This window comes from Sinohyriopsis cumingii, chromosome 18 (genome assembly GCF_028554795.1).
Source record: "Sinohyriopsis cumingii isolate HCF-2022 chromosome 18, ASM2855479v2, whole genome shotgun sequence".
NCBI classification, from domain to species: domain Eukaryota; kingdom Metazoa; phylum Mollusca; class Bivalvia; order Unionida; family Unionidae; genus Sinohyriopsis; species Sinohyriopsis cumingii.
In genome coordinates this window covers 24,003,742-24,031,302 of record NC_142978.1, presented here as the reverse complement: position 1 = coordinate 24,031,302, position 27,561 = coordinate 24,003,742, and the positions used below count along the sequence as shown (strand labels likewise).

The window sequence follows — 27,561 nt, the reverse complement described above, 5'->3', positions numbered from 1 at the left end:
AATTACTACTTTAACAATAAAATATCCGTTATATAATTTGCGGTTTCATAAATGTATATAAATAACAAATACGGCTCATCAATTTATATGTCAATACAAATATTTTTCAAGCGTTTATTGCGGTAGAAATTGTCATGTAAAGGTTTATAACCTTTGTTTGTCTTGTCTCTGATTTGTATTCGAAAAAGACTTATTTAGAGTCAAAATCTCTTAGGCTAATTAGAAACTAGTCTTGCACTGATCGTTGTCAGTGTATTGCATATATATATATATATATATATATATATATATATATATATATATATATATATATATATATGAATTGATCGACGTTCTGTCTACTTTCTGTATAATAAAAAAGACGAGAACAAATTGAGTACATACAGTTGACAGTTGGACGGACAACGGAATCACGGGTAAACCACCTGTCCTGCCGAAAAGTAAGAATGATAGACGTAACCATGGTTAAACTTACTGTCCTACCGAAAAAATAAGGATAGGATAGGATGTTACTTTCACAGAAACATCACGCAAAAACCCGGAACCTATGGAATAAGTAGTATCTTTTATCGGATAATGAAGCGAATTTCTTGTGCGTGTGTGGGGTTCGAGATGCCTTTATTCGATCTCCTATTATACGAATAACTTCCTTTATTAATCACAGTTGCATGCTCGAATAATTTGCAATGGTTGCCGAATTAAATGTATTAGTCCATGAATATATTCCTTATGCCTTTTATCCCACTATGCTAAAGACAGGAATTTGTTTTAAAAGGAAAAAATTCAAAGACTGAAAACTCATTTTTTATTTTAAAGAAATAAAGATACTCCTTTCTTGCTTAAAATTATAATGTTTCTCCCATATTTTGTAATCTTAATTTTCGTGTAATTATATTATGCACTATGTAATATGGTTCAACAATATATTGAAAGAAGCCGCCATTCACACGAACACAAAGAAACATTCAGAATATGGCAAACAGTTTAAACATTCCTCTGTAACTAAAAGGACAATATTTATAGCGAAGGCTAAACAAGCGTTCGGCGTTTCTTGCTTCATGAATAACGAAAGCACTGGATATAAATTCATCGAACATAGTACTTTTGGTATCATTTCCTCGAATAGAAAGTAGATGCCAAAAGGCAGACAATGGGGCACATCGTAAATTTGCTGGTGTTAAATAAAGGATGCGATTATATGAACCTTTTTCAAAAGTAACTGGGATAAAAAGAAAGAGAAAGTGAGAAAAAGAGTTTAATATTTGCCGCCATTATTCGAGTAACGTGTCGATATGGAATATCGATATTTTAATGAATTTCTTTTTTGAGGCAAACATATGCCTTTATGCATCTCTCTCTCTCTCTCTCTCTCTCTCTCTCTCTCTCTCGATTATGCTTAATTTTACTATTAACAATCTTACCATGTGCTTATATGAAGAGAGAGAGAGAGAGAGAGAGAGAGAGAGAGAGGGAGAGAGAGAGAGATAGGGGAAGGGCGGGAGGGAGATGGTTGATCGATCTGCTATCTACGCTTTGTAAGAAAACGAAGTTTAATATAGCTAATACTTTATCCAGCACCACACTGAAAAATATTTTTGAAATAGGTATCCTTGATAAACAGTGACCAGGATGTCTAAACATATCGTGTTTAGTACATTCGACTATATGAGAGATACGTTATACCTGTACTAATTCGATCTTAAGTCTAAAATACAAGAAAAAAGAAACAAACAAACTATACTCATTTTGTATCAAACAAACCAACATCTTTAAGAAATCTAAAATATAGGATATATGTGGCAAACCTGAGTATTGTGCTATTCAGTAGTACTTATTTTACACTTTTCATCATGCATATACTGTGTTGCTCATTCAGGTATTTATTCCTTTAAACCACTCGCTATGTGTAATCCCAAATGTCAAGTGCCGCATCGCGCAAAAGGCATTCAACACTATGCGTATCAAGTCTAATTTACACCTTACGACAACGGTCCTTGTGCGCATGACTTGAGCGATTACAGAGACACGTCGATTGGCTATACATTATCTGTTAAAAGGCTTGTACGGAGTATTTAGCCCTGACTGAGTCAAACGTTGCAGTGTTTCGGATAAAAGGAAACTTAAGGTAGCAGGTAAGAGTTAACTAGATCTTTCTTTCTGTATATGCGCACATAATAAGATTGTTAATAGTGAAAGTAAGCAGAATCCCAAGAATCATTAAATTAATTGAAGCCTAGTTCGTGAAACCGTCGATAAAAAGAAAAATGGATCCTGATTATGTCTACGTTGGGATGCTGGTGGTGTTATCAAAAGACAAGTAATTATTTCTCTATCGTTATTATTTACATAATGTAAATACCTCCAAACATGCCAAACGTACGTTTGATGGGCACATATTGTGCATTGAGGTCACCATGTAGGAGGAGGAAACTATGGATGCTTGAATAAAATCAACCTACTTTTGACAAGCCATCACTAATCTTTGAACATGCTAGAAGTGGAACGGAATCAGGCGTCGCGGAACTGCAAGGTGAGCGCATTAATGCTATTACCCGGGTTCTCGTTATTCGCCATTTACATGGGTCTTGTCTGGGCGATGAATTCAAGCGGAACGTGCTCAACCTTGATAACTGTTAGGCTATTTGTTTTCTACTTTTTTCTAGAGACGTAAGACGGAAAAGTTAGGGAAACCTAATTAAATAGGATTATATGAAGTAAACTATACGGTTTAAAGGAGGTCTCCATAATATACGCTTCATTGTTTTTCCTCATGAAGAAAGTCGTTTTTTGTTGTTTAATTCTTGATCGGGTAGGGCATATTATATTCAGAGTACCAAATGTGGTCTGAAGCAATCAAATGCAGAAGAGTTTCAAACTAACGTACCATTAAAAATAAAACCGAATTATATTTGTGTAACCTGCAATATCTCTGAAACTAAATATCATATAAATATGGCTGCTATATTTCTGAAAATGATGGATTTTGTTTTACTATCCCCCTACTTAAAAAGTCATATTTATCAAGTAAATATCCCAATTATAAAGCAGTCAACTTTACTCTTGCTTTCAGTACAAAATTTTATTTTGGATTTCTGTCGTTTTATCTTGCTAAATTATTGCTCATAGCCTTTTGATTTTCGCACTTATTTTGAATTTGTCAATCCACAATTCGTTGCGTACTGTTGATTTTTGTATTGCGTTGTTCCACATTAAAATCCTCAAAAGTTATTATTTCATATCCTTTTTCAACTCAAGGAATCTTGACTGGTCTGCGATGATTATTTTCTAAGCTTTTGATGAACGAAATTGAAAATGTTTTCCAAAAAGGAACCCATTCTTCACTTTAGCTAGTTTTTTGTTTTGCTGCTGTTTGGTCTTGACATGACTTTTATAAAGACTGTTTCCCATACAATTGTAAAATGTGGACATGTCAGAAAATTCATCAGGGTTCCTAACTGTTGTGAAAGGATTCTATAAGCAAGTATTTAATTAAAAGTCTTTGATAAGCATATCCGGAAATATATAACCTTAGATCATCCTGTTTAGTTGTGGCAAAAGGGAAAAATTTGTTTTTATATTGACACATTTCGCACATACACTTGTCAAAATATTAGGACATAATTTTTTAGTACAAGTGCTAAGATTGAAATTTTCTCTAAATTGTATTAAAAGTAAGTTGATAAATTATATTGAAAGTAAATTTCTATTAAAATATATTGAGATTGAATCCATTTATTTCGGTATTACAATTATAAACTATTTAATACAGATTGCACCCGTATGAGCAGAAAGACAAAGCCCTTTTGTATATACATTTCCCTTCTATCACAGAGTCAGCAAAAACTACACTCGCTTAAGTTGTGTAAGTAACCGCATTGCGGAAGCCTAACATTCCTAAGTATAAGCTCTACGCGCTGCCGTGGTATAATTGTCTGTCTAATGACCCAGACGATAATCTATAAAAGACTACGAAGCCTCACTTTGAGATTCTGGCCAACGCAAAGAGCTAGGCGCGTGCCATATTTGGCTTTGTCTTAAGAAACTGATATATAAAGCCTCAGCCACGGGCTCACGCCAATTTGCAAACCAGAAACTCGAACAGCTTCTGTCTTTGCAGTCGATCCGAGTACCTTCAATTCCCCAGATGTAGCCATATCTTCTTCATCAAGTGACACTTTTTTCAAGAGGATTGAACTTCTCTCCTTCTCTCTCTCTCTCTCCGTTGGGTTCGCAAACAGCTTAACTTAGAGTTTATGAGACAAATCACCTCATACAAGTTGGTGGAGAATAAAACGAAGTGGAAAACATGAATAAAGGTGTCACTCCGCATAATGATGATTAACGAGAGAGACTCGCACCAAAACGTTTGCGACCATCAGACGTCACGCCGCCCTGCTACGCTACATCAACTCCGGAACGACTGGACAACTCTTCTGTGATTTTCGTATTTTTCACACACTAGAATTGTCTCTTCTGAAACATCAGCGCCAGAAATATTACAAAGGTAACGAACACATGACAATTGATATGATTTCCAGCTTACAAAGTATACATCGCCGGTGAGAATTCTTCTTGCAGTAACTCCTGAAATTCCGACATGATGAATGCATACTATACTTATTCCAGCCCTGAATTCGAGCTACCTACAACCCAGGCTGAAATACATCTTTCCATGCCATAAACAAGGATTTCCATGGATCCAACAGCGACATCTCCGCTAAGCCCCAAGTCAACGACAGAGGCAACGACAGTTTCCTTTCCAGTTATAGTGACTTGAACTTTTACAATTTGAACTCTTTCTATATTACAGACTATACGTGTATTGTTTACTATTCATTTAATATACAATTCGTTTCATAAGGAGAATATTTTTGTACTGTGGTAATTCTCACACAGGTATGTTTTTGCTATACCATATTTTGTATCTTAAATTACAAAAAAAAACACAAGGTTAGTGCGATAATTTCAAAATATTTCCAAACAAAATGATCTAATTTATGCTGTATTTAATTTCTTATTTAATAACAATAACTTTTTCTATATACCTACTTCAGTAACACTCATCGCGCTAGCTAAGGTTTCCACTACAGAGAGTGAATGAACCTACCGACGTTTGCATTGCAGACTAAGCTTTTACATCAAACCTGTTAGTACCAAAATCTGAAACCACCGTATACGTTTCGCTGCCTACACACATTTAACAATGTCTTACCGTATTCGCCTATCGTAGGGAAAATTGTAATTTCCGCCTGGCCGTCTCAAACATATTGATGCAGATGTTTATTTTGCCAGCCCAATGGGGTTTGATAATGTTACTGAGAGTTTTCTCTTATGTTTTCATACGAATTGTATGAATGTATACCTTATGGTATTGTGTCACGGCGATATCGCCATAGAAACGGCTCTAATGCCTTCAAACCAGTCAGAAGAGGCGCTACCTTTCCTGATTTGGCAACATCGATTGATGTTGTCGTGTTGTTCATTATATATGTATATATGTATGCTAAAATGATAAAATAGTCAAAGTGTCGGAGCGATTACTCGAAACCGAGTTTTTCGCGTTGCATAGCACTCATAAGACATGAGCAGTTATTGGCCTACGTACGGCAAACTTCTGCGTCTATTTTGTTTGGAACGATAACGGCGATACATTCTTTTTGCTACGTGACATGTACATTCGGTAATACACGCCCATTTTAAAGTTGTACTAGACCACACCAAACCAGTGTTAAGATTATGATGATATTTTCACTTTTGCTCTATGTTAGATGCGGTTTCTATTTCATACATACGCAGGTCAAGGTTTTGATTGCAAGTGAATAGACGTTATGGTTATAAGGTAGGACATAACACAACATTAAAATTGTTACTTTCCTTACTCTTGGTTAATACCAAATTCTGACGCCATTCTATTCGCAACCATACTTCATTGTTGCTGGTATTTCATTGTTGATATTATGCAATAGGAAGATACACTCAACATCGGCTCACTAGTACTATCCATAAGAACGGGAATTCTTTCACCACACTTGGCTGAAGCAAAATAATAACACTGGACAACAAATTTTTACAAAAGTCATGTTACTGAAATAAAATTAGTCAATTCTTATCAATTTTTATGTGCTGAACACGAATATGACAGTCAAATTGCAAAATTGGCTCTAGTTTTTTTGTAATCTGCAAGAAATTAATGTTTACATAACGAAATGCATTCCAATAGTAAAAGGTCAACTGTAATAGCCTACCTATAAAAAATCAAGTCATTGACTACATCTTAGATTTCTTCGCCTGTCTCTTGTACAGCTGTTCGGGAGCATCTCTGAGGAGTGTCCAGCAGTAGTCAGCCAGCATTGTAGTGGACCATTTTCCCTGGTATCTTTGTTCCATTGTTGCGATATCTTGATGAAAACGTTCGCCGTGTTCATCACTAACAATACCACAGTTGCTAGGAAAGAAATCCAAATGGGAATGAAGGAAGTGAATCTTTAGAGACATATTGCAGCCAAGTTTCTTATACTTCATCAACATGTCTTCTACTAGTTCCTTATAGTTTTCTGCCCTAACATTTCCGAGGAAGTTTGTAGAAACTAGGCGAAAAGCATTCCATGCTTGTTTCGCGTCACCTTCCAGCAAGTTGTTGAACCGGTCATCTTTGAAAAGCTCTCGAATCTGAGGACCCACAAAAACTCCCTCTTTAATATTTGCTTCGCTGAGTCGAGGGAATTTTTCATGCAGGTATCGGAATGCTGGCAAAGTCCGGTCAATGGCTTTCACGAAGTTCTTCATCAAACCTAGTTTGATGTGAAGGGGTGGTAGCAAGATTTTCTGAGCCTCAACCAGAGCTGGGTGTTGGATATTCTTCTCTCCAATGGCTACATTCTGCCTGTGAGTCCATTCCTTCCTCATGTAGTGCATTTCCCTTGCTCGGCTATCCCACTCGCATAAGAAACACATGTATTTTGTATATCCTTGCTGCAGTCCCATTAAAAGGGCAACTACCTTCAAATCACCACAGAGGTGCCAGCTGTACTTGTTATACTCAATGGAATTCAGTAGCTGCCTTAAGTTATCGTATGTCTCTTTCATGTTGACAGCATACGCTACTGGAATAGATGGAAGAATGTTTCCATTGTGCAAAAGCACAGCCTTGAGACTCAGTTTCGAAGAGTCCACAAATAGTCTCCATTCTTGTGGGTCATGAGTGATTTTTAAAGCATTCATGAGGCCCTCAATATCGGAACAGAATATCAGATTACTTTCCTTTCTGAAGAAAGGCTCCAATTGCTGGTGGCGCTTTCGATATGCAGTAATTGTGACATCTTCTTCTAGAAGATTCCATTGTTGGAGTCTTGATCCTAGCAATTCTGCCTTGTTCTTTGATAAGTCCAAATCACGAATCAGGTCATTTAGTTCTTCCTGTGTTATTCTGTGTGGGGTTGATGATGCACCACAGTGAAAATCTGGATCACTGCATGCTGATGGACCAGGAGAAGAACAGGTCGACTCACCTTTGTCTTCGTCAGATGAATCAAGAGAATATTCTGCTGGAGGTTCTGGAATAGGAAGTCCCTCACCATGTGGAACTGGTCTCAATGCAGACGGAATGTTTGGGTAGACTATTCTCGACTTCTTTCGCTTCGTTATTCCGCCGGAAAGAGGAGGAACCAAGCAGAAGTAACAGTCATTTAGGTGGTTGCTTGGCTCTCTCCACACCAATGGGACTGCAAACGGCATTGATGACCTTTTGCAATTCAACCACTGTGAAAGCTGTGTTGTACATGTAGCACAGCATATATGCGGAGCCCAAGGCTTGTCTTGGTCACCAACCTTGCATCCGAAGTAAAGATGATATGCCTTCTTCACTTGAGAATTGATACTTTTCTTCTGGTTGGCAAATGTCACTTCCCCACAAATATAGCAAAAATTGTCCGCGGTATTAACACACTTTCGAGGCATTACTGTTCTTTATTGTACGTAAATGGATAAAATAATAAGTTTTATGTAACAGTAGCTTGAACTGACTCGCACAACGTCTAAAATATTTTAAATGCTGAACCTATCTGATTGGGCTTTATATAGTACACTGCTTACGTCAGCTTCAGCAGCCGCCTGGCATTAGTATAATAGGCCTACACATGTATAGTACACTGCTGACGTCAACTTACTTCAGCAGCCGCATGGCATTAGTATTGCATTGCATCAGAAAATGATGCAATCAACTGTGGATGATGTGAGCATGATGGTATTATGCAATGTTACATCATTATTCCGAATGTTGCTGCAGTCCTACTGGAGAAATTTACACAGTGAAACATAGAAAATGAGGTATATGAATATCTTCAAAACGAGAGCCAATACAAATTTTTCACGGTTATATTCGTGTTCGGTACACCAAAATACTACAGATTAGGGCCTTTTCAAGTCAGTAATGATTTCACTGTTGACCAGTGTAACCGTAGTCATCCATAAATGTTATGCTGATGTTATACAAAATAAATTTTTTTAAAAAAGTCAAATAACATACCAAAAAAGACAAATAAAGATAACAAGAACTGCATGTTAATATTAGTGTTATAATTATTTCATAAGCCTAGTCGAAGAAGTAGATTGCGTATAATTCTACTGAGTATTTTTCAGTGATTTTTCTCATTGTATTTTCTGTATTTTACTGAATATTTTGCAGTTTTTTCTTCTCATTGTACCTTTGGTATATACTGAATACTTGCATTGTTTTTCTCATTAAATATATTTTGTATTTTACTCTGCATTTGCAGTGTTTTTCTTATGTATTTTTGAACTTGCAATATGTCTCACAATGTTTTATTATTGAATGTTTTGATCTTTCACCTTTTAAATTCTTTTTATGAATGTATTTTTTCTCTCTTGAGCCTCGAGGACTCGGCTCAAATGACCCGGAGGGTATTATTAGGACAGATTTTTTTTAGTACAAGTGATAAGATTGAATTTTTCTCTAAATTGTATTAAAAGTAAGTTGATAAATTATATTGAAAGTAAATTTCTATTAAAATATATTGAGATTGAATCCATTTATTTCGGTATTACAGTTATATACTATTTAATACAGATTGCACCTGTATGATCAGAAAGACAAAACCCTTTTGTATATACATTTCCCTTGTATCATAGAGTCAGCAAAAACTACACTCGCTTAAGTTGTGTAAGTAACCGCATTGCGGAAGCCTAAAATTCCTAAGGTATAAGCTCTACGCGCTGCCGTGATACAATTGTCTGTCTAATGACCCAGACGATAATCTATAAGAGACTACGAAGCCTCACTTTGAGATTCTGGCCAACGCAAAGAACTAGGCGCGTGCCATATTTGGCTTTGTCTTAAGAAACTGATATATAAAGCCTCAGCCACGGGCTCACGCCAGTTTGCTAACCAGAAACTCAGACAGCTTCTGTCTTTGCAGCTCGATCCAGAGTACTCTCGCAGACCATGATTCCCCAACATGTAGCTGTATTTACAACGTTATGAGTGGCACCCTATTTCAAGAGAGCCCATAACTCTTTTCTTCTCTCTCTCTCTCGCCATGGGCAAAGACATTTGTTAAATAATCATCATTATTCATAACAAGAGGTTGACAAATATCGTGGAACAGCTTGACCAAGAGTTTACGAGAAAATCCGTCTCATAAAAGCTGGTGGATAAAACTATTTTCATAAACCATCATAATTCTCGTAAAAGTTGATGGACAATCCTTTATCGTAAATTCATATGGATAAACTCTATAGATAAATTTCTTTCCGATGGATACAAACTTTTTTCTTAAAAAAAAATCCCAATTATTTCCTTCAAAATGATTCCGACACACACTGTGTATCGGATGAAGTACTGGTATTGTAGTAGTATGAGATCGAGCCAACCGATCACGCGAGAATTTGTGAATTGACGTGTATTCATGAATGCAGCCGTAGCGAAATTATGTTGCCAAAGTTGCTTGTGGCATCGCCTACTCTTGATATGGCTCAAACAACGATTCCAGTGTGTGTGTATGCTAGCTGTCGTATTACGCGAGTAAAAGTGCTTTTGTATCGATTTCGTCTCTCATTTTGTGTTCCGTCTCGATTATGTCTTGCGTCGGTACCTTTAATGGTTTAACTTCGTTCTTCTTTAAATATTGTCACATTGTTGTACAATGGATAGACAAGCAGACCTTGTCTTGACCCATCGCGGTCAGGTACAACATGCACGCTCACTTCGAACCAATTGTTTTTGTCACTGTTACAACTGCCATACAATCATACATAACATGTTTCCAACGAATATTTATGTATCTGGCTATTGCTTACATGCTGCCATGTTTGACTAGAAGTACACTGATTACGATCTAATTTTGTGCATCAAATGATTTTTTTCTCTCAAGAACTGTTAAGCTGAAAAGGCGCATTTTGTTGAATACAGCCTGGGCGTTTTTCGTTAGTCTTATTAATATTGGCTCGAAGCACTTACCGTAAACTTGCATCGCCGTGGACTTGTTGGTGAACAGCACACAGTTGTGGTAGAAACAATCCCTGTATATTTTCACGCCTCTGATTGTGGTTAAAACCAACAAATAGGATCCACAAGAGAGCACCTCCAGGATTTGAAGTTTAGGACTATCGAAACATACCCCGGTAGTATGGAATACAAGTAGTCCATTTGCTTAGCTATCAGTGTGTTCCTCTGGTTCTTTCCTTAATTTTTATCCTCTCTGCTAATTTTCCATGAAACTGGTACATGTATAATGAGGGCACATTTGCACCCAGATATTGTACGTCTTAGCATTGGATATATCGGTATATCTGATTCATTGATTTTCACTGATTTCTGCCAGGTGTTTCGTGATGCATCTTACGTTTTCAGAACAATGTCCATTATGTATGCTTGCAGTTATCCCATTTGGTCTTGGAATGTCATAAGCTGGACCGGTTTGAGGCCCGAAACAAGCCGTCTAATAAAGTCAGTCAAATCTACATTGGTGGCAAATGTGATTCAATTATCGACTACTTGTCGGGTCACTGCGATATCGTGTCAGTACATATCAATAGGAATTTTGCATACGTGTAGCTTCTAAGTCACAATAAAACAAAAATCAATCAATGTTTCCGCTTTCGGGTCTTCAGCTAGTGCACGTAGTATTTCAGCGAGAAGATGTCTACATATTGTGCTGCTTATTAGTGTTTGCACCGACAGCGTTGAATAAAACAGTTCTCGTTGAGCGGTGGCACCCGGGAACATTGAGTTTCTAAGTCACCATATAAATAATCAAACATTGCACGTTGACGTGAAAGTCCGTACGAGTTAAGATACAAAAAATGTTGAGGTTTTACACGTATGCCACCCAGTTAGCCCCACGTTCTGTTGTCAAATTTAGGCTGATAATTCTAGTTTCCCTGCTTAAAGACAAAATTCTCGAGTTAATTAAAATTGATCAAAGACATGTCTACAACCGAAGACAGCTGCAGATCAGGAATCTTTTCTCCGACTGGACAATAGAAGAACATTTCTTTTTTATTCATCTCCTAGACTTTATGCGTGCACCAACATCCTTTTTGAGCGTCACCCCGGATGCAGTTTCGATAGCCTCTAACTCGTTCCTTTTGAAACCGTGGCATTTTCAGCCACCAACAATGCTGAGGTCGTTAAGAGGAAAGGTTTAAGCGACCTTCTTTACCTCCTCTGCTTTAATCAACGGGGCAAACCCGATGCGATGTATTCCAGTGTGGATTGCAGCTCTTGCAAGATATATTTAACACGTTCGCTAACATATTCGCTAACATAGAATTGTGGAGAAGATCCAAGTGTTCATGAGGAGTTTTGCGGCGTCGGAACACGCACGATACTTGCGCTGTTCCTCCCCACAAATAAATGGTGAGGAATCCATGCGGTCCCGGATACCTCAGAAAAAATTTCTCGAAACTCGTCTGCATTTTAGCTGGAACGAATGTTTGCAAGTACGTACATGTGAACTCCATGAAATATCAGACCGTTGCAGTTATCCCAAAAAATTGTGGATAAATGTGCATATCGTTTTAAGTCACGTTTATGTTCTTGTGCTGGACTCGAGTAAAAATTGTCTCAGGGTTGTTTTGCTGGTCGAGCATCATATCCCGTAGAGGACAAGATTATTATGTTCGCGCGCAAGCTGGTCAATCGCAGAGGCTCATCCATTGTGGATAAAGAATTCAATAGTGGACGACGCAGGCTCTTCCGTGATATCACTGAGTACATAATACGGTTGATCGTCCATGGTTGGTGCAATCATGTTCAACCGATCCCACTTTAGCTATCGCATAATTAGATTCAACAGCAGCTTAGTTTTCCTGGATCAAGCCGGGTCAGTAATCAGCGCACAGGCCGAGATTGATAACATATAATCGTGTTTGGGTGGTCGAGACTTCACCAGCGCAGATTATCCAATGAATTTTTGTTCTTTTTCTGATGCCGTATTGAATATTAATTATTCTATAACTCCGGTATGCCTTCATTGCCGCTTTAAAACTCCAGCTCGGGTTTGAACACATGATGGTCGATTCGCAATCGCTTGAACTTGCATCTAATGAGGAGCAAAGAATATTACGTTCTTGAATCATCCAGTTCTATCGGGATGTCGGCGGTGGTATCACTACTGAGTTGAAAAAATACACATTTGTTAGCAATATATTTGGAATTTGCACTTACCGCATGTGTAGTTTGTAATTTCAATAGAGAAAATCCACCACATGGTATCCAGTGGAGATGAACATACCTTGTTACATCGTTATACAACGCGTGTGACGATTCTACAACCATGTAAGATGCCAACTGAAATCGATTAGATTCTAGATCTTGATCCTACCCACACAGTTGATCTTAAATTGTCTCATAACATTCTTGTTGGTGTTACTGAACAGTGGATGATCCATCTGGTACTCGCTGGTGTCACGTCCGTTGACAATCGATGTGTCGCCCATGTCGGCAAGGAGACAAGTGTTAACATGCATCAGCAACAAGTCCGTATCCGTGTTCAGCATTTTAATGTTGTTACCGTACAGTATTATGAGATTGTTTAATACAACTTGTACATGAGCAGCTTTGACTAGTCTAACACAGACGTATCTACGTAGACGGACTTTGTTAGCTTCAGTATTGATTTCTCACCATGAACTGCAACGAATCCTCTGTCAAATATCGTGCGCGATGTAAACGCCTGGTCAATGAATCTACGAAGTTCTGATCACTGTCGCGGCCAATATTAACGGGGATATTCTCGAAGATTCTCACTGGTTTTCCAAAATACAACATTGTACATTAGCTTGAAGAAGTCTTTCTCAAACTTATTTGTTTCCGCAGTCCTCAGGTCTGTATTAAACTGTTTGTAAGGTGTCGTCAATGCACGGTGACGAAATCAGAGCACACGGTGGATTTAGCACACGCGTCCGTAATAGCAGGTTGTGTACGTGGACTGCATATTTGAGTTTGCGGTACAGGATCGCAATAAGCCTTGTGGATTGGTTACAGCATGGCCCAGCAGTAGAAGTTGTTTATGTTGAGGTACATCATGCTACTGTTTTGGAGGGCAGGACTATATCCGTCTTTTGTTGTGTTGTTTGCACTAGCGTAGCGATGACTCACCATGGATGTTCAAGTCGATCATGGCTATTGACAAGAGCACAACCCAACCAGTTATGGCGATGAGAATTAAAGATCGGTGTCTATCATGAACTCATGCGTCGCTTTATTGCGAAATGCATCGTAAACACCCACGAGCAGTAATACTTTCGTGGAGAGAGAGAGAGAGAGAGAGAGAGAGAGAGAGAGAGAGAGAGAGAGAGAGAGAGATTGTGATAATCTCCAAGGGTTTGGCAACCAAACGTGTATCCAGACCATACTCGCGTGACTTTAGGTTTTTGGAGGAAATACTTTCGCGGAACAGCATTGAATAGAAAGCGTTAATGGGTGGTATGAGCTTGTTACCAATTCTTGAGTAGGTTCCTTTACGGGTAAGTCAACTGCACCACATTATCGGCCAGTAATCGTTAAGCGGCCCGTCGCAATGTTGCTCTCGTGTTTGTTTATTCTAGAATCGAGTAACTACAGTAAGTCAATGAACTTGCACAAACATGGTCCAACGTGAACTTTAACTCCATTAGTTTATCAAGATGCTCTGGCTATCTACTTGAAAATCATAAAATATATTTGGTCCTCTTTGACAAATCGGTATAGCGCATTAAGGCGCAATAATGACATAATGGTTGTCTGTGACATTACATTAGAAATACACAATTGCGGGGGTAATTAAATTGTAGAATTAGTTATGCTCAGGAATCCTATCAAAATAATATACGTATCAATCGGTGAAGCATTTGATATATATATATATATATATATATATATATATATATATATATATATATATATATATACATCAGCTGAATTATTTAACATACTATTCTCACAGGTTGTTATTGTTGACAGATATTCTTTGGGAACTATAAGCATGTTCCAGGCTTAAGCTAATGCTCATTAATTTCTTACAGTCAACAGATATAAATTAGTGTCAATTACGGTTATATTAATTTGCAATCCTAGATGAGCCTCCATTGTGCCCAGTTACAGTCTAGAAGGATAGGAGATTGTTTCAGAGTAAATACGTCTCAAAGAATTATGCGTAACTCATAGTTATAATTGACATTTATATCCATAATCAGATTTCTCTTTCATTTTCGTATGCAACGCAACCTTAAGCCCGATGTTTCCTCACGACGTAAAGAAAATATAAGTTTCCGCGAGTGTGAATATAACACGAATAGTATCGATTACAATTATGACACACTGACCGAGAACACCTAATATATAAGAATAAAGAATTCGTATATAAACTTTACAGATCAGTTGAATGCAATCTTCCTATTTGACTATATAAAAATGAAGCATTTTAGAATAAGCATTTTGTTACTTATAGTTTTCGAAAGTGTGATGACTCGTTTTATCGCATACTTGGTCCCACATGTTTATCTTGGTATAGTAATTATCAATTACTCAGATTATTATTTAGCTTATCCACTTACAATAATCTGAGTCGTTTTTTTCACATCGACGGTGACCAATTCGATTGTCTCTGGAATAAAACAAGAACTACTTGATACCGCTTTGAGAGTGATCGTCACGCCAGAATACTTTGTTTCTCGCTTATGTAAAGAAGTCGTTGTTTCCTTTTGATAATGACTTCCTTGAACAGTCTGATACAGGATATAGAATACTGAAGCAGATCTGCCTGTGAGCATTGATCTGTATAAAATAAATATGTGCCTGTAAACATCAATATGCCTGCGCGGCTGCAATGATTTTTTGGGCACCTTGTGGGAACATCGATTGGGGTTTCTGCGGGTTACAATCACAGATGCACGCGTGTGTGAAAACACGCAGTGAGAAAAGGTAATGTTGATTATAGACACTGATCGGCCTGCTTATTCTCAAACCTTTATTAAACCACTAATGATGAAATATATCTTGCTGAAATGTAGACTATCCAGACCTTAAATAGAATAGTGAATAAAAACCATGCAGATACATGCAGAGAAAGGAAAGGCGGCGCGCATATTAGTTCATCTCAGGATCAAATCGCCAGGATCATTAATCATCGGATATACTATAGAAATGAAGCATATTAATTTCCATGATTAGAACTGCAAATGTAATCAGACTTTTCGTAACATAGTTTTGAGGTGCTATAAAATTTACGATAAAATTTACGACGAGAATGTATGAAAGTAACTGTCTTCGTTCGAACTACGTGAACGGACCGAAACGAAATACACAAGTTCCCGAAAATAATTATGTCTTCGTTTGAACTACACGAGCTGACCGAAACGAGGTACGCAAGTTACCTCTTCATTCTACGCCAGCGTTCATCCTTCGTCAACTGTGGTATTGTTCAACGTGTGTCCATTAGAAATACGATTGATACATCAACTATATCTAAAACCCGTTTCCAATCAATTCCAAATTTAAACTCAATTATTATATATCGGAGGACAGAAGTATCTGCGCCACACCATCCAACCGCATGTATTCGGTTTAAATAGCTTTATTTGACCTTGGAGACAATTTGCATTATAGACCCATTGGGTGTTGATAATCATACTTAAATACAGGTGTAACGGAAGTGTTGACTTATGCAGATAATTACTTAATTTTACCTTCAGGATGAAAACGACACTAGTTTGCCTCCTTGCAGTCCTATTACTCTCAGCGCAGCCAGCTAAAGGTAAGTTGTTTACTCTTATGGATGCCTTTAATTGATTTCTTCATGTTAAACATGAGACTTACTCATGTACGTATTTTTTTGCAGCATCATTTCTATCACAGAACAAATTTCAGCTAGTCTAACCATATCACCGACCTTGTGGCAAAACGCATATGTACAGAACATAACTTTGGAATACAATTTCAGGAACATTATTAACTTCAAATATTACCACCGCACTGCACTGATTGAAATATGACAGCTATTGCCTTCATTTTTTCACCTAATATATTGATTTCGGCGCTTTGTTCTCCATATATATCCTTTGAATTGGATTATTTCTTCTCTCCTTTTAATTACGTCATATAGCTAGATAGATTTCCAAATGAATATGTATTGAATATCATATATAATTAAAGTAGACAAATGTGTGCCTATAATTTTTTCTTCAGCATGGCTGTATGTAATAGCTGGCGCTGCAGCTGCAGCAGCCCTGGCGCCATTTGCCATACCGGCGGGCGTGGCAACTATCGGTTTTACCACGGCCGGCATCCTTAAGGGTTCAATTGCGGCAGGCATGATGGCAAGCTACGGTGGATTTGTTCCTGCTGGATCATTGGTAGCCACACTGCAGTCGATTGGGGCAGCAGGACTAGGTGCCGGGGGGATCGCCGCGGCTGGTGGTAGTGGGGCTGCAGTGGGAGCTATTTATGAAAAATCCAAAGACGATTAGAAATACGTGAATGAATTAATGGCACTTTCAGATTCGTTTGACTGTGAACGTGTGTTATTATTTTCCACATTATAAAATAAATAAATTAATACATTGTTCTGATTTGCACAATGAAATTTATGCCAAGCGTGAAATGTTTGGGTGAGTTAGACTGCATTTACATTTGCGAAGAGATAGTCAAAATATTTTCAGTCGATATTTAGGATAGTCAATGAAATGACAAAGATAAAATCGAAATTCAAATAAATAGGGTAAAAATGTATTCACGCACTAACTATTTCAATCTGTCATTTGTTTCGTTTACAACAGTCAACAATCAGCTTACTTTCTGTGTCTCTACCTCTCTCGTAACATTGTCCTAATGTCCTATCTATGTACATCTGTGGTTCGATCAGTCGTCCTATCCGTCGATATATATATATATATATATATATATATATATATATATATATATATATATATATATATATATATATATATATATATATATATATATATATTCTTATGTTACGTGTTTAGGCTCGAAAGAAACAGTAACACAAGAAAGAGGGGAAACATCAAGCTTTGAAACATTTAACAAATAATTTATTTCTCTGGAAAAATTTTGTAAAACTGAAGAAAGAAAAAAATTATAAGAACTTACGGTTTTAAGAATCAAATGCAAAAGCAATCCAAGAATAATCCACGAATTAAATTTTAGAAGTCTTAATAATGAAATGTTCGAATGAATTCAAGTTCGAGTCCCGACGGAAACTCCAAGATGGATGGCGATGACGTACGCTGTAGCTATTATTGTGATGTTGTGTCAACAGTTCTTTGTTATTCACAAACAATAATCCGATGTTTGAATTAACGAAATTAATGAAATGTCGTTGTCCGAGAGTTCTGTATGAGCACTCATATATTTCCAGGAACAAGAAATAATCCTTTAAAATACAAATAATTCGAATAACTATTAAAATAACTCCAAACTGACACAACAAAAGAAAACCTGTACGTCTCGGTGTTTTTAAGCCCGACCGAGTAAAATCTATAATTAATGATTAGACAGTAATTTGAAGCGCTAAACAAATTTCCGGATGAGGGTCAACTTTCCAGAACCTTCGAGAAATATTTACGTATAAAAGCACTGATTTCTAAATAAAGGTCGGGAACTAGGACTGAATAGTCAAGGACAAACTATTTTCTGAAAAAATATCGAGTTCAAAATAAACAAAACTACATTATTTTGACATTAATGAAATTAAAAATAAAAAGATTGTATAACTTTATAAACAATTAAATTAAATCAATTATAAATTAAATTAAATGTACATAACACTTCCCCCATAAATAAAAAGAAAGATTTATATGATAAAGCTTTCCTTTTACCATAGATTAATTATACATGAGGTTAAAAAGAAATCTTATAAATTACACACAATGTACATGAAATAGTACATTGTTATACACGGGAAATATCGTCTGCTATTAAATTATCGTTTCCTTGATGTGCCTGATGTCAATATCTTATTCCTGTAACAACAAAAACCACCTTAGTAGTCTTTGATTTTTTTAAATTCTTGCCGATGAAGGCAGTATGGCTGTGGTTACTAAACAAAATAATCGAAGAAGAAGCTCAACTAACGTAAACTCCCAAATGTTGTAATAACAATATCAAAGACAAACATTCATTCTCGTTTGTTAAATCATTTCTTTGGTGATTATTTAATTTCTTAGAAAAATAGCACACTGGATGATCAATACCATTTTCATCTTCTAGAACCAAAATTGCTCTAGCCCCAACATCGCTTGCATCAACAGTTTAAATGTTTGGCTGAATTTTGGAGCTGTAAGAACTGGCGCGCTTATTAGTATGGCCTTTAACCTGTCAAAAGTCTCCTGACACTTTTCAGTCCAAAGGAACTTGTTTGTCTTACTCAATAAATTAGTCAGAGGTTCAGCAATTATAGAGAAATTGGAACAAAAATTCCGATAGTATCCGGCCATACTACAAATCGAATAATTTGCTTTTTTTAACAGACACAGGGAATTCAGAGGTAGCCTTGACCGTAGCATCTATAGGTTAGCTTGTTCATGTCCCACCATATGTCCCAAAAAAGTTAGTCTAGCACGGCAGAGCTCACGTTTGGTTAAATTAAATGTCAAACTTGCATCTGTGAGTCAGTCAAAGACATTACAAATTGTGACTACCTGTTCTTTCCAGGTGTCGTTGTAGATGATGACATCATCGATGGAAGCATCACAATTGTCTATACCAGAGGTAATCATATTCATGAGACGTTGAAAAGTACTTGGCGAGACCCTTTCATCCGAAACGGCATTACTTTATATTGATAAAGTCAATCTTGCGTCACTGAGTCACGAATGCCGAGATTTTCTTTGCTCTTTCCATTAGTGGAATTTGCAAAAATCCTTTCAAAAGGTCCAATTTTTTGACATACTTGGCATTTCCGATCTTATCTATACAGTCATCGATTCTTGGTAATGGAAATGAATCTGTTTTTGTCATGATATTTACCTTCCTATAATCGTTGCACATACGGAAAGATTTATCTGGTTTTGGAACAAGTATACATGGTGAACTTCATTTACTTTTACTGCGCTATATAAAATCATTCTCCAGCAAATACTGAATTTTTTTAAAAGCATTTCTGTTTGAAAGGTTCATCCTGTACGGTTGTTGTTTCACAGGTTTGGAATTTATAATTTCAACGTCATGGAAAAATTTGTTCTTTTTTCGTAGGAACTTCTGGAAGTAAGTGCTCACATTCAAATAATAACTGTTTAAGTTTATTTCATTTTTGCTTTTGCAAATGTGAAAGTGTCTGGTCCAGATCTTGCATAATGTCTGAATTCTGAAGATTTGTCACTCCAATATCAGTATAATCTGATGATATTTCTTCACCTAAATCTTCGATGAGTAGTGCAGGCACAACTAAATTAATTGCGTGTTTAACCTGGTTATCTCTTTCAATATACTGGTACTCCTATACTTTACTTAGACCCCAGGAGCACTACTATTATAGTTTAACTCATTCATTTCTTCTTAACTTTGTAAGGGCCGTAATATCTAATCTGAGAAAAATTTGGAAGAATAAGCAAGAAAGACAGAACTCTATTACCAGACTAAAAATTGATTCCATTGAACTTCTGTCAAACCATAAGTTCTCTTTTACTTTAATTGCTGGATGTCAAATTCAAGCAAAATAGCCTGGAACGTTCTAGACCTAACATTTGACCATTGTTCCGATTGGACAGATTTGGGAAGGCAAAATTGAGTGAAACACTTTATCAAAGTTTTAATATTCTTCAAAGGAATTGCCTCTGGAAACTTTGTTGACGCACACATAATGGTCAACAGGTATTGGTTATCTGACTTGGTCTTAGATAAGGGACCAACACAATCTACCATAATTCTACTAAATGGTTCGTCGAAGGCAGGAATAGGTTGTAGATGAGCATTGTGTATCTTCTAACTGGATTTTCCTACCATTTGACAAGTATGACAAGATCTACAGTATTTACCTACATAACTTTTGATTTTTGGCCGATAGAAGTGATTAAAGATGTTGTGATAAGCTTTATTAATCCCTAAAGTACTAGCCAAATGAGTTTCATGGGTTAGACTAAGTATTTCCTTTCTGTAAGGATTTGAAACTACAATTGTATATTTCACTGACCACTTTTCACTAGGAGGTGGGTCCTCTGAGTGGCCGATAAAGCTCTCTCCGTTACGGATCATTGCTATCTCACCTCTGTCTGCGTTGGTTCGATTCTCGGATTCGTCCAATGTGGGTATGTGAAAAAGCATGCCAGTAGCTTCTCGTGGGTCGGTGGTTCTTTCCGGGGTTATCCCTGGTTCTTCCTCCACCATTATTACTGGCCGCCATGTATACCCTATGTTGTGCTGGAAAATTGCGTTAAACCACACAACACCAACACCAATATCACCAGCAGGTACCTTGGGAGGTCTCCATTTTCTCGTAAGAAATCCATTTTTTAATTAAATAACAGACAGGAATTTCAGTGGCTTCAGGTTCACTAATAGCTCTATGAAACAAACAGGAGATCTCAGGATCTTTTTCCGATTCGAAGACAGTGATTGTAATTAGTCACCCTGATTAGGATAAAGAGAATGAGTATTTTAAAGAGGATCACTTTTGATTGATGCAGACAAGGAGTGAAAGTGACCTCATCAAAAGCCTGACCAATGCGTGTGTCAGCTGAAGGACTACCTTCATTATCAACATCATTCTTAAGAGCTTTTATTGCCATAGCCCTGGTAACTGCACAAGCCTGGAATAAATCGGAATTCTTTTTCAATTGGATCGACTTTCTGATCCAAACAAGGCTTGTCTGTTATAAGTGGATTAACTACATCTTTGTCTTCAGCTATGTCGTTGCCTAGTAATAAATGAATGAATTCAACGGGTAAAAGAGAAATTTTGCCGACTTGTATGGGTCCTGAGACTAAGTCTGATGACAAATTTACAGAATGGAGAGCAACATTAACAAATCCGCACTCTACTCCCTGAAACAGAACACTCTCATTAAAAGAAGACTTCTCAGAAGAAGGTAAAGTACCTGACAATAAAAGACTCGGAAAAGCACCTGATTCCCTTTCAATTTTAATAGGGATAGGATTGGCCGAAACACCAACGAGTGATATTGAAACCTTGGATATGAACGGTTAATAATTCTCCGTAATAAAATCAGATTGAATTTATTAGACCCAACAAATGTATTGCATTCAATACCTGACTTAACAATGACCTCTTAAAAGTAAGAGCATTATGAATAAGTCTGTCTCAATTATGTTGCATATTTTTCAATTTGTAGCAATCAGAAATAACGTGCCCTTTCTTCATACAATAGGTACACATAGGAAGAGACAATAATCATTGGTCAAGCTGATATGAAGCTTGATTTTTAGAAGTTCTGCCAGTTTGAGGTTTCGAAGGGCTTGTATTAGGCTGAAATATTTTTCCGCCAGAAGACTCTTGAGTGAAAGTCTTGTTTACAAAAGGAACTTTATGAATTAAAGAATACTCATCAGCAGCACGAGCAGCATTTCCAAGATTTCGATCTGATGCTCGTCAAGATAAGTCTTAATGCCACAATGGACAAAGTTCTCGAACTTTTCAAGTTGTTTCAGACTTTCGTAATTTTGATCAGCCTTCTTGGCTAAGCACCATCTATCAAATAACTGCTCTTTTTGCTCTAGCAAATTCGACATGAGTTTGTCCAGTTTCCATTTTATAGTTTCTGAATTTCTGTCCATAATCTTCAGAGACTTACTCATAACCCTTTAAGATGCATTCTTTAATCGTATCATATTCACCACTTTGTTGAACTGAGTGAATTGGAAATATCACTACCCTTACCAGTAAGAACATGTTGCAATAAATGAGTCCAATTCTCTGTTGACTATTTCAAATTTTCAGCAGCTTTTTCAAAACGAGTAAAATATTTGACTACTTCTCTTTCTCTGAAAAGCGTCCTAACCTAATATATTTTGCAACATCGAAACTTAAATTCGTATTTGAAGCGTGAATATGATGTTCACTTGGCAGTTCCATTTCTTTTATTCTAAACTGATATTCGCCCTCTTTTTCTCGTTCTTCCTAATCTAATTGCATTTGCATTTGTTTTTCGATCTTTTTTTTCTGTCTGTCTCCTCTTTCTCATATGTAACTGCATTTGTTTTTCTTGCAACTGCATTTGTCTTTCTTTCTCTTTTTCTTCGGCTTGTAGATACTTTTGTTCTTTCTCTTTCTCCAATTGCAACTGCAGTTGTTTTTCTTCTTTATCTTTCTGAAGTTCCAGCTTCCTCAACTCCAAGTTCATCTTGTATTTTAATTCTAATTACTTTACTTTTTGTTAGAGTCTAATACAGATTTATTGGTCAAAACTAAAGCACTTTTACCCAAAACATTCTTTTCTACCAAGTACTGGACCACAGTATTTTTTATTTCTTGCTTCGTTAAGGAAATCTTTACCTCAGAAAGATCATATTTTTGGACAAATTAAATTAGTTCATCTTTTTTGAAAAGATCTGATTGCACTTGGATATGCTTTGAAGAAAGGTTTCCACTCTTGATGACATTTTTGAAAAAGCTTGCCAATTTCACTAAAGATTTCATTAACTAGGGGAATTCAAATTTAAAAAGCCAAAATTCAAAATAATCCGAGGAAGAGCGCCCAATGCTTATGGTAGGTATTTAGGCTCGGATAAACAGTAACACAAGAAAAATTGAAAAGAACAAGCTTTGAAAAATTTAAAAAATAATTTATTTACCCGGAAAAAGGATGTCAACACAATAAAATAACGTACAGATTTAAGAATCGAATCCAAAACATAATCCAATAATAATCAACGAATCAAATTTTAGAAGTTATAATAATGAAATGTTCTAATGAATTCAAGTTTGAGTCCCGACGACGAATCCAAGATGGAAGGCGATGACGTATACTGTAGCTATTATTGTACATTTGTGTCTACAGTTCTGTGTTATTCCCAAACAATAATCCGATGTTTGAATTAATTACATCAATGAAATACCGTTGTCCAAGAATTCTTTATGAGCACTCGTCCATTTCCAGGAGAAAGACTTAATCCTTTTGAATCCAAACAATTCGAATGAATATTAAAATAATTCCAAACTGACACAACAAATTAACACCTTTACGTCCCAGTGTTTTTAAGCCCGACTGAGTAAAAACTCTCGAAACAATGATTATACAGGAACACTGAACGCTAAACAAATTCCCGGATGAGGGTTCAAGACTTTGTGCTTTTCACTTGCCAGCTGCGTTTCATTAATTCTGCATTGATGTTCCCTCTCTTCCTTCTCTCTTTGCATTTGCATCTGTCTCTCTTTCTCTCTTTCATCCTTTTGTAGTTGTTCATTCTCTTTCTCCAATTGCAATTTTTTTTCTTCTTCTGTAACTGTATTTTTTTTCTAACTGCATTTGTCTTTCTTTCTCTTTTTCTCCCAATTGCAAATGCATGTCCTCTTTCTATTTTACCGATTTCATTTGTTCTTTTACTTTTTGCAATGGCTAGTGCATTTGTTTGTCTTCTTCTTTTTCCCTGAAGTTCCAGCTTCCTCAACTCCAATTCCATCTTGTAGTTTAATTCTAATTCTTTTACTTTTGTTTCAGGGTCTGATAGAAAACGAAGCACTTTTATCCTAAACATTCTTTTCTTCCAAGTATTGGAAAACAACATTTCATATTTCTTGCTTCGTTAAGGAAGCCTTGACATCGGAAATATCACATTTTCTGGCAAGTTGAATTAATTTATCTTTTTTGAAAAGGTCAAGAGGGTCCTGGGCAGGACTTGAAAGAAAGGTTTCCACTTTTGATGACATTGTAGAAAAAGCTTGCCGATTTCACATAAGATTTCAAACACATGGGTAATACAATTTTCAAAAAACGAAGTTTTCAGAAATATTTTAGCCAAAATTAAAAAATCTCGGACGAGCAACCCAAGTCTTATGTTACTTGTTTAGGCTCGAATAAACAGTAGCGAAAGAAAGAGTGAAAAGAACAAGCTTTGAACAAATTAACAAATGATTTATTTCCCTGAAAAAACTCTGTCAAAATAAAAAAATAACTTACAGTTTGAAGAATCGAATCCAAAAATAATCCAATAATAATCCACAAAACAAATTTTAGAAGTTCTAATAATGAAATGTTCTAATGAATTCAAGTTCGTTTCTCGACGAAAAATCAAAGATGGAAGGCAATGACGTATACTGTATCCTTTGTTGTGTTGGAATGTCTACAGTTTAATGTTATTCACAAACTATAATTCGGTGTTTGAATTTCCCGATAAAATGTCTTTGTCCAATAATCATGCATGAGCACTCATATATTTCCAGGAAAACAATTAATCCATTAGAATTCAAATAATTCCAATAAACATTAAAATGTAATTCGCAAAATGACACAACAAAAGTAGCACCTTTACGTTCAGTGTTTAGAAGCACAACTGACAAATATATATATAAACAATGATTATACAGTAACTCGAAACTCAAAATAACTTTCCGGATGAGGGTGAACTTTTCAGAACATTCGAGAAGTATTTACGTATAAAAGCTCGTAGACCCAGTATGACCTTAACAAAAAACAATCATTTTACTCGAAGAATAGGATAAAAATAAAAAAGTTGTTTACTTCTCTCACTGAATTCTAACAAACGTTCGGGAACTAGGTCGGCTTTAGGTGTTTACAATTGAAGAGTCTCGGTCAAACTATTTTCTGAAAACAATATCGAGTTCCTAGTAAACAAAACTACCTTATTTTGATATGCAATGAAATTAAAAATAAAAAGATTTCAAAACTTAACAAACAATTATATTAAATCATATATAAATAACAATATATGTATGTATGTATGTATGTATGTATGTATGTATGTATGTATGTATGTATGTATGTATGTACTTTTTAAATGATATCTAACTTTACTTAGTGATTAATCTTCCAATTGTATAGTATACCGCTACACCCAGACATGTATTATATCTTAACAAATTTAAATGGCTTATAGACCTAAGAAAATATCAATATGGGATTGGGAATCTCGGTCGGAATGGACACAGCCTGAGAATAACAGCTTGGGGCATAAGAGAAATTGAACGCCATTATTCACAAAAATCTTATTTGCTTTCTAAGTAGTTCGCTTATATAACCATTAATACCGGGCAGAATAGGTCTAGTCCCTAATTTTCATTAAAAAAATACGACATATTAAACATCAACATATTTTCAACGTCGACAATGTTATAAATCATTGAGTAAATTGTCGTCATTTTGCAGTCGATGCGGGCTACGTTTCGGGACTCAAGTAAATACATAAACATAATATTTACGAAAGCGCTTTTATTCGTTGTCATCATTTCTGGAGAAATCACTTTCAAAACAAGTCAAAATATGTTGTAAGGGAAATGAAAGCCGACGTTGAAAAAACATATGCACAATATGGACTTCACATAATGAACTCCAAGACGACGCTGAAAAATTAAATATACACAAAATTGACTTCACATAATGAACTCTAAGAAGACGTTGAAAAATTAATTATACACAATATTGACTTCACAAAATGAACTGCGAACGACGCTGAAAAATTAAATATACACAATATTGACTTCATCAGATCCTTTATATTATACAAAACTGAATATAGTAAATGCTGCATTTATTCTCATGAAGTTGATGATGTAGTCTTCCAAAAGAGTTAATCCACATAAAAAATCAAAATATTTCACGCTGTGGTAATTTGGAACACAGATGGCTACCAAGTGAGTTCCTGGACAATGACTGTCGGCAGTGTTGATGACAAAAGCCAGAACATCTTTAGGTTTTCGATGTGGAAGTTTATTTTCAGCACACAGACTACATGAGTCCAAGAAAATGTGTAAGCAGCATGGATGGGGATGGGGTCAGCCGACCTATTCTTGGGGGAGGGGGATGTCGACAACCACCCGTCGACCAAATCCCCACTACAATCTGGACCTCGGAAAATGTTGATTTTTTAATTGCCAAAAGCAAATCCGAACCTTGTAAGGTGACCAGACTCACCCACCCCACCCCATTCAGTGTTGATTTCCTTGTGCTATAGGTCAGTTTGAGCCTTGTATGTAAGCTTGGATGGCAAGATGAAATCCTTCACTGCAGCACGACAACAATAACGCCCAGATGCGGTATCGGGACACCAAACAATTTATGGGCCGCGCACGTCGTGTTTTTGGATCATGTAAACTGATTGTAATGAATCCTTGTTGAATTTGCAAAGAAATTTTAAAACTTATTTATGTCCATATCTCCGGGACACTAAGTCTGATGAATATTTCGCAGTGTGTGTGTATTAGTGAAGTTAAACATAACCCTCCAAATTACAGTTTTCTCTGATCACTATGGGTTTCTTAAACATATGGTTGCGTAACGTAAATCACATCTGTGTTTTGTCTCGTGATAATTTCTGGCTGGATTTGTTTGTTTGTCAAGCATGACTTCACCGTAAACAACTATTATCAAGATCTTCGACCGGCAGTGCATCGTTGATGTCGGTGATAAATTCAAAAACACCTGTATCGCCACAGTTTCATTGAATCCCTTGTGGACGTCATAAGCGGTTGGCACTACTAAATATAGTTTGTCCCATTTGAGCCATCGCATTATTAGTTTGAGCAGCAACTGAGTTTTACCAGATCCAGAATGACCAATGATAATCGCTCATAATACAATTTGGTAACGCCGGACGATTTTTGACGGGTACTTGTCTGTGTGTCGCTGAAAAGCCAGTCACATTCATATTGTATCTATTATTTATTATCATGAGTTTATATTGTATTCGATGCAAGGCGCTCACGCATACAACTACGCTAATGCACCAACGACGAGGAAAAACATGCGAGCACTTACAAGCAAGTGTGTTAAATTTGGCATAAAAATACAGGTTTGTTGCATCTCGCGAGACGTCAAGTGACGATGATAGAGCTGCGACACTCGGTAAAGTACCAGGTGCTAGATGGGCTAAATAGCCGGGTGAGAAACACCATCAGGGATACACTTATTGTG

General features: G+C 36.5%; 1 protein-coding gene across 1 annotated transcript; it reads left to right on the top strand.

Moving 5' to 3' along the window:
• The first annotated feature begins 1,977 nt into the window (after window positions 1-1,977).
• LOC149776227 (uncharacterized) lies at window positions 1,978-17,060 on the top strand. The gene is made up of 3 exons (XM_089942627.1): window positions 1,978-2,132; window positions 16,192-16,253; window positions 16,685-17,060. Exons 2-3 carry the CDS (start codon window positions 16,193-16,195, stop codon window positions 16,963-16,965), a joined length of 342 nt encoding a protein of 113 aa, XP_089798753.1. The 5' UTR covers window positions 1,978-2,132; window position 16,192; the 3' UTR covers window positions 16,966-17,060.
• The last annotated feature ends 10,501 nt before the right edge of the window (window positions 17,061-27,561 follow it).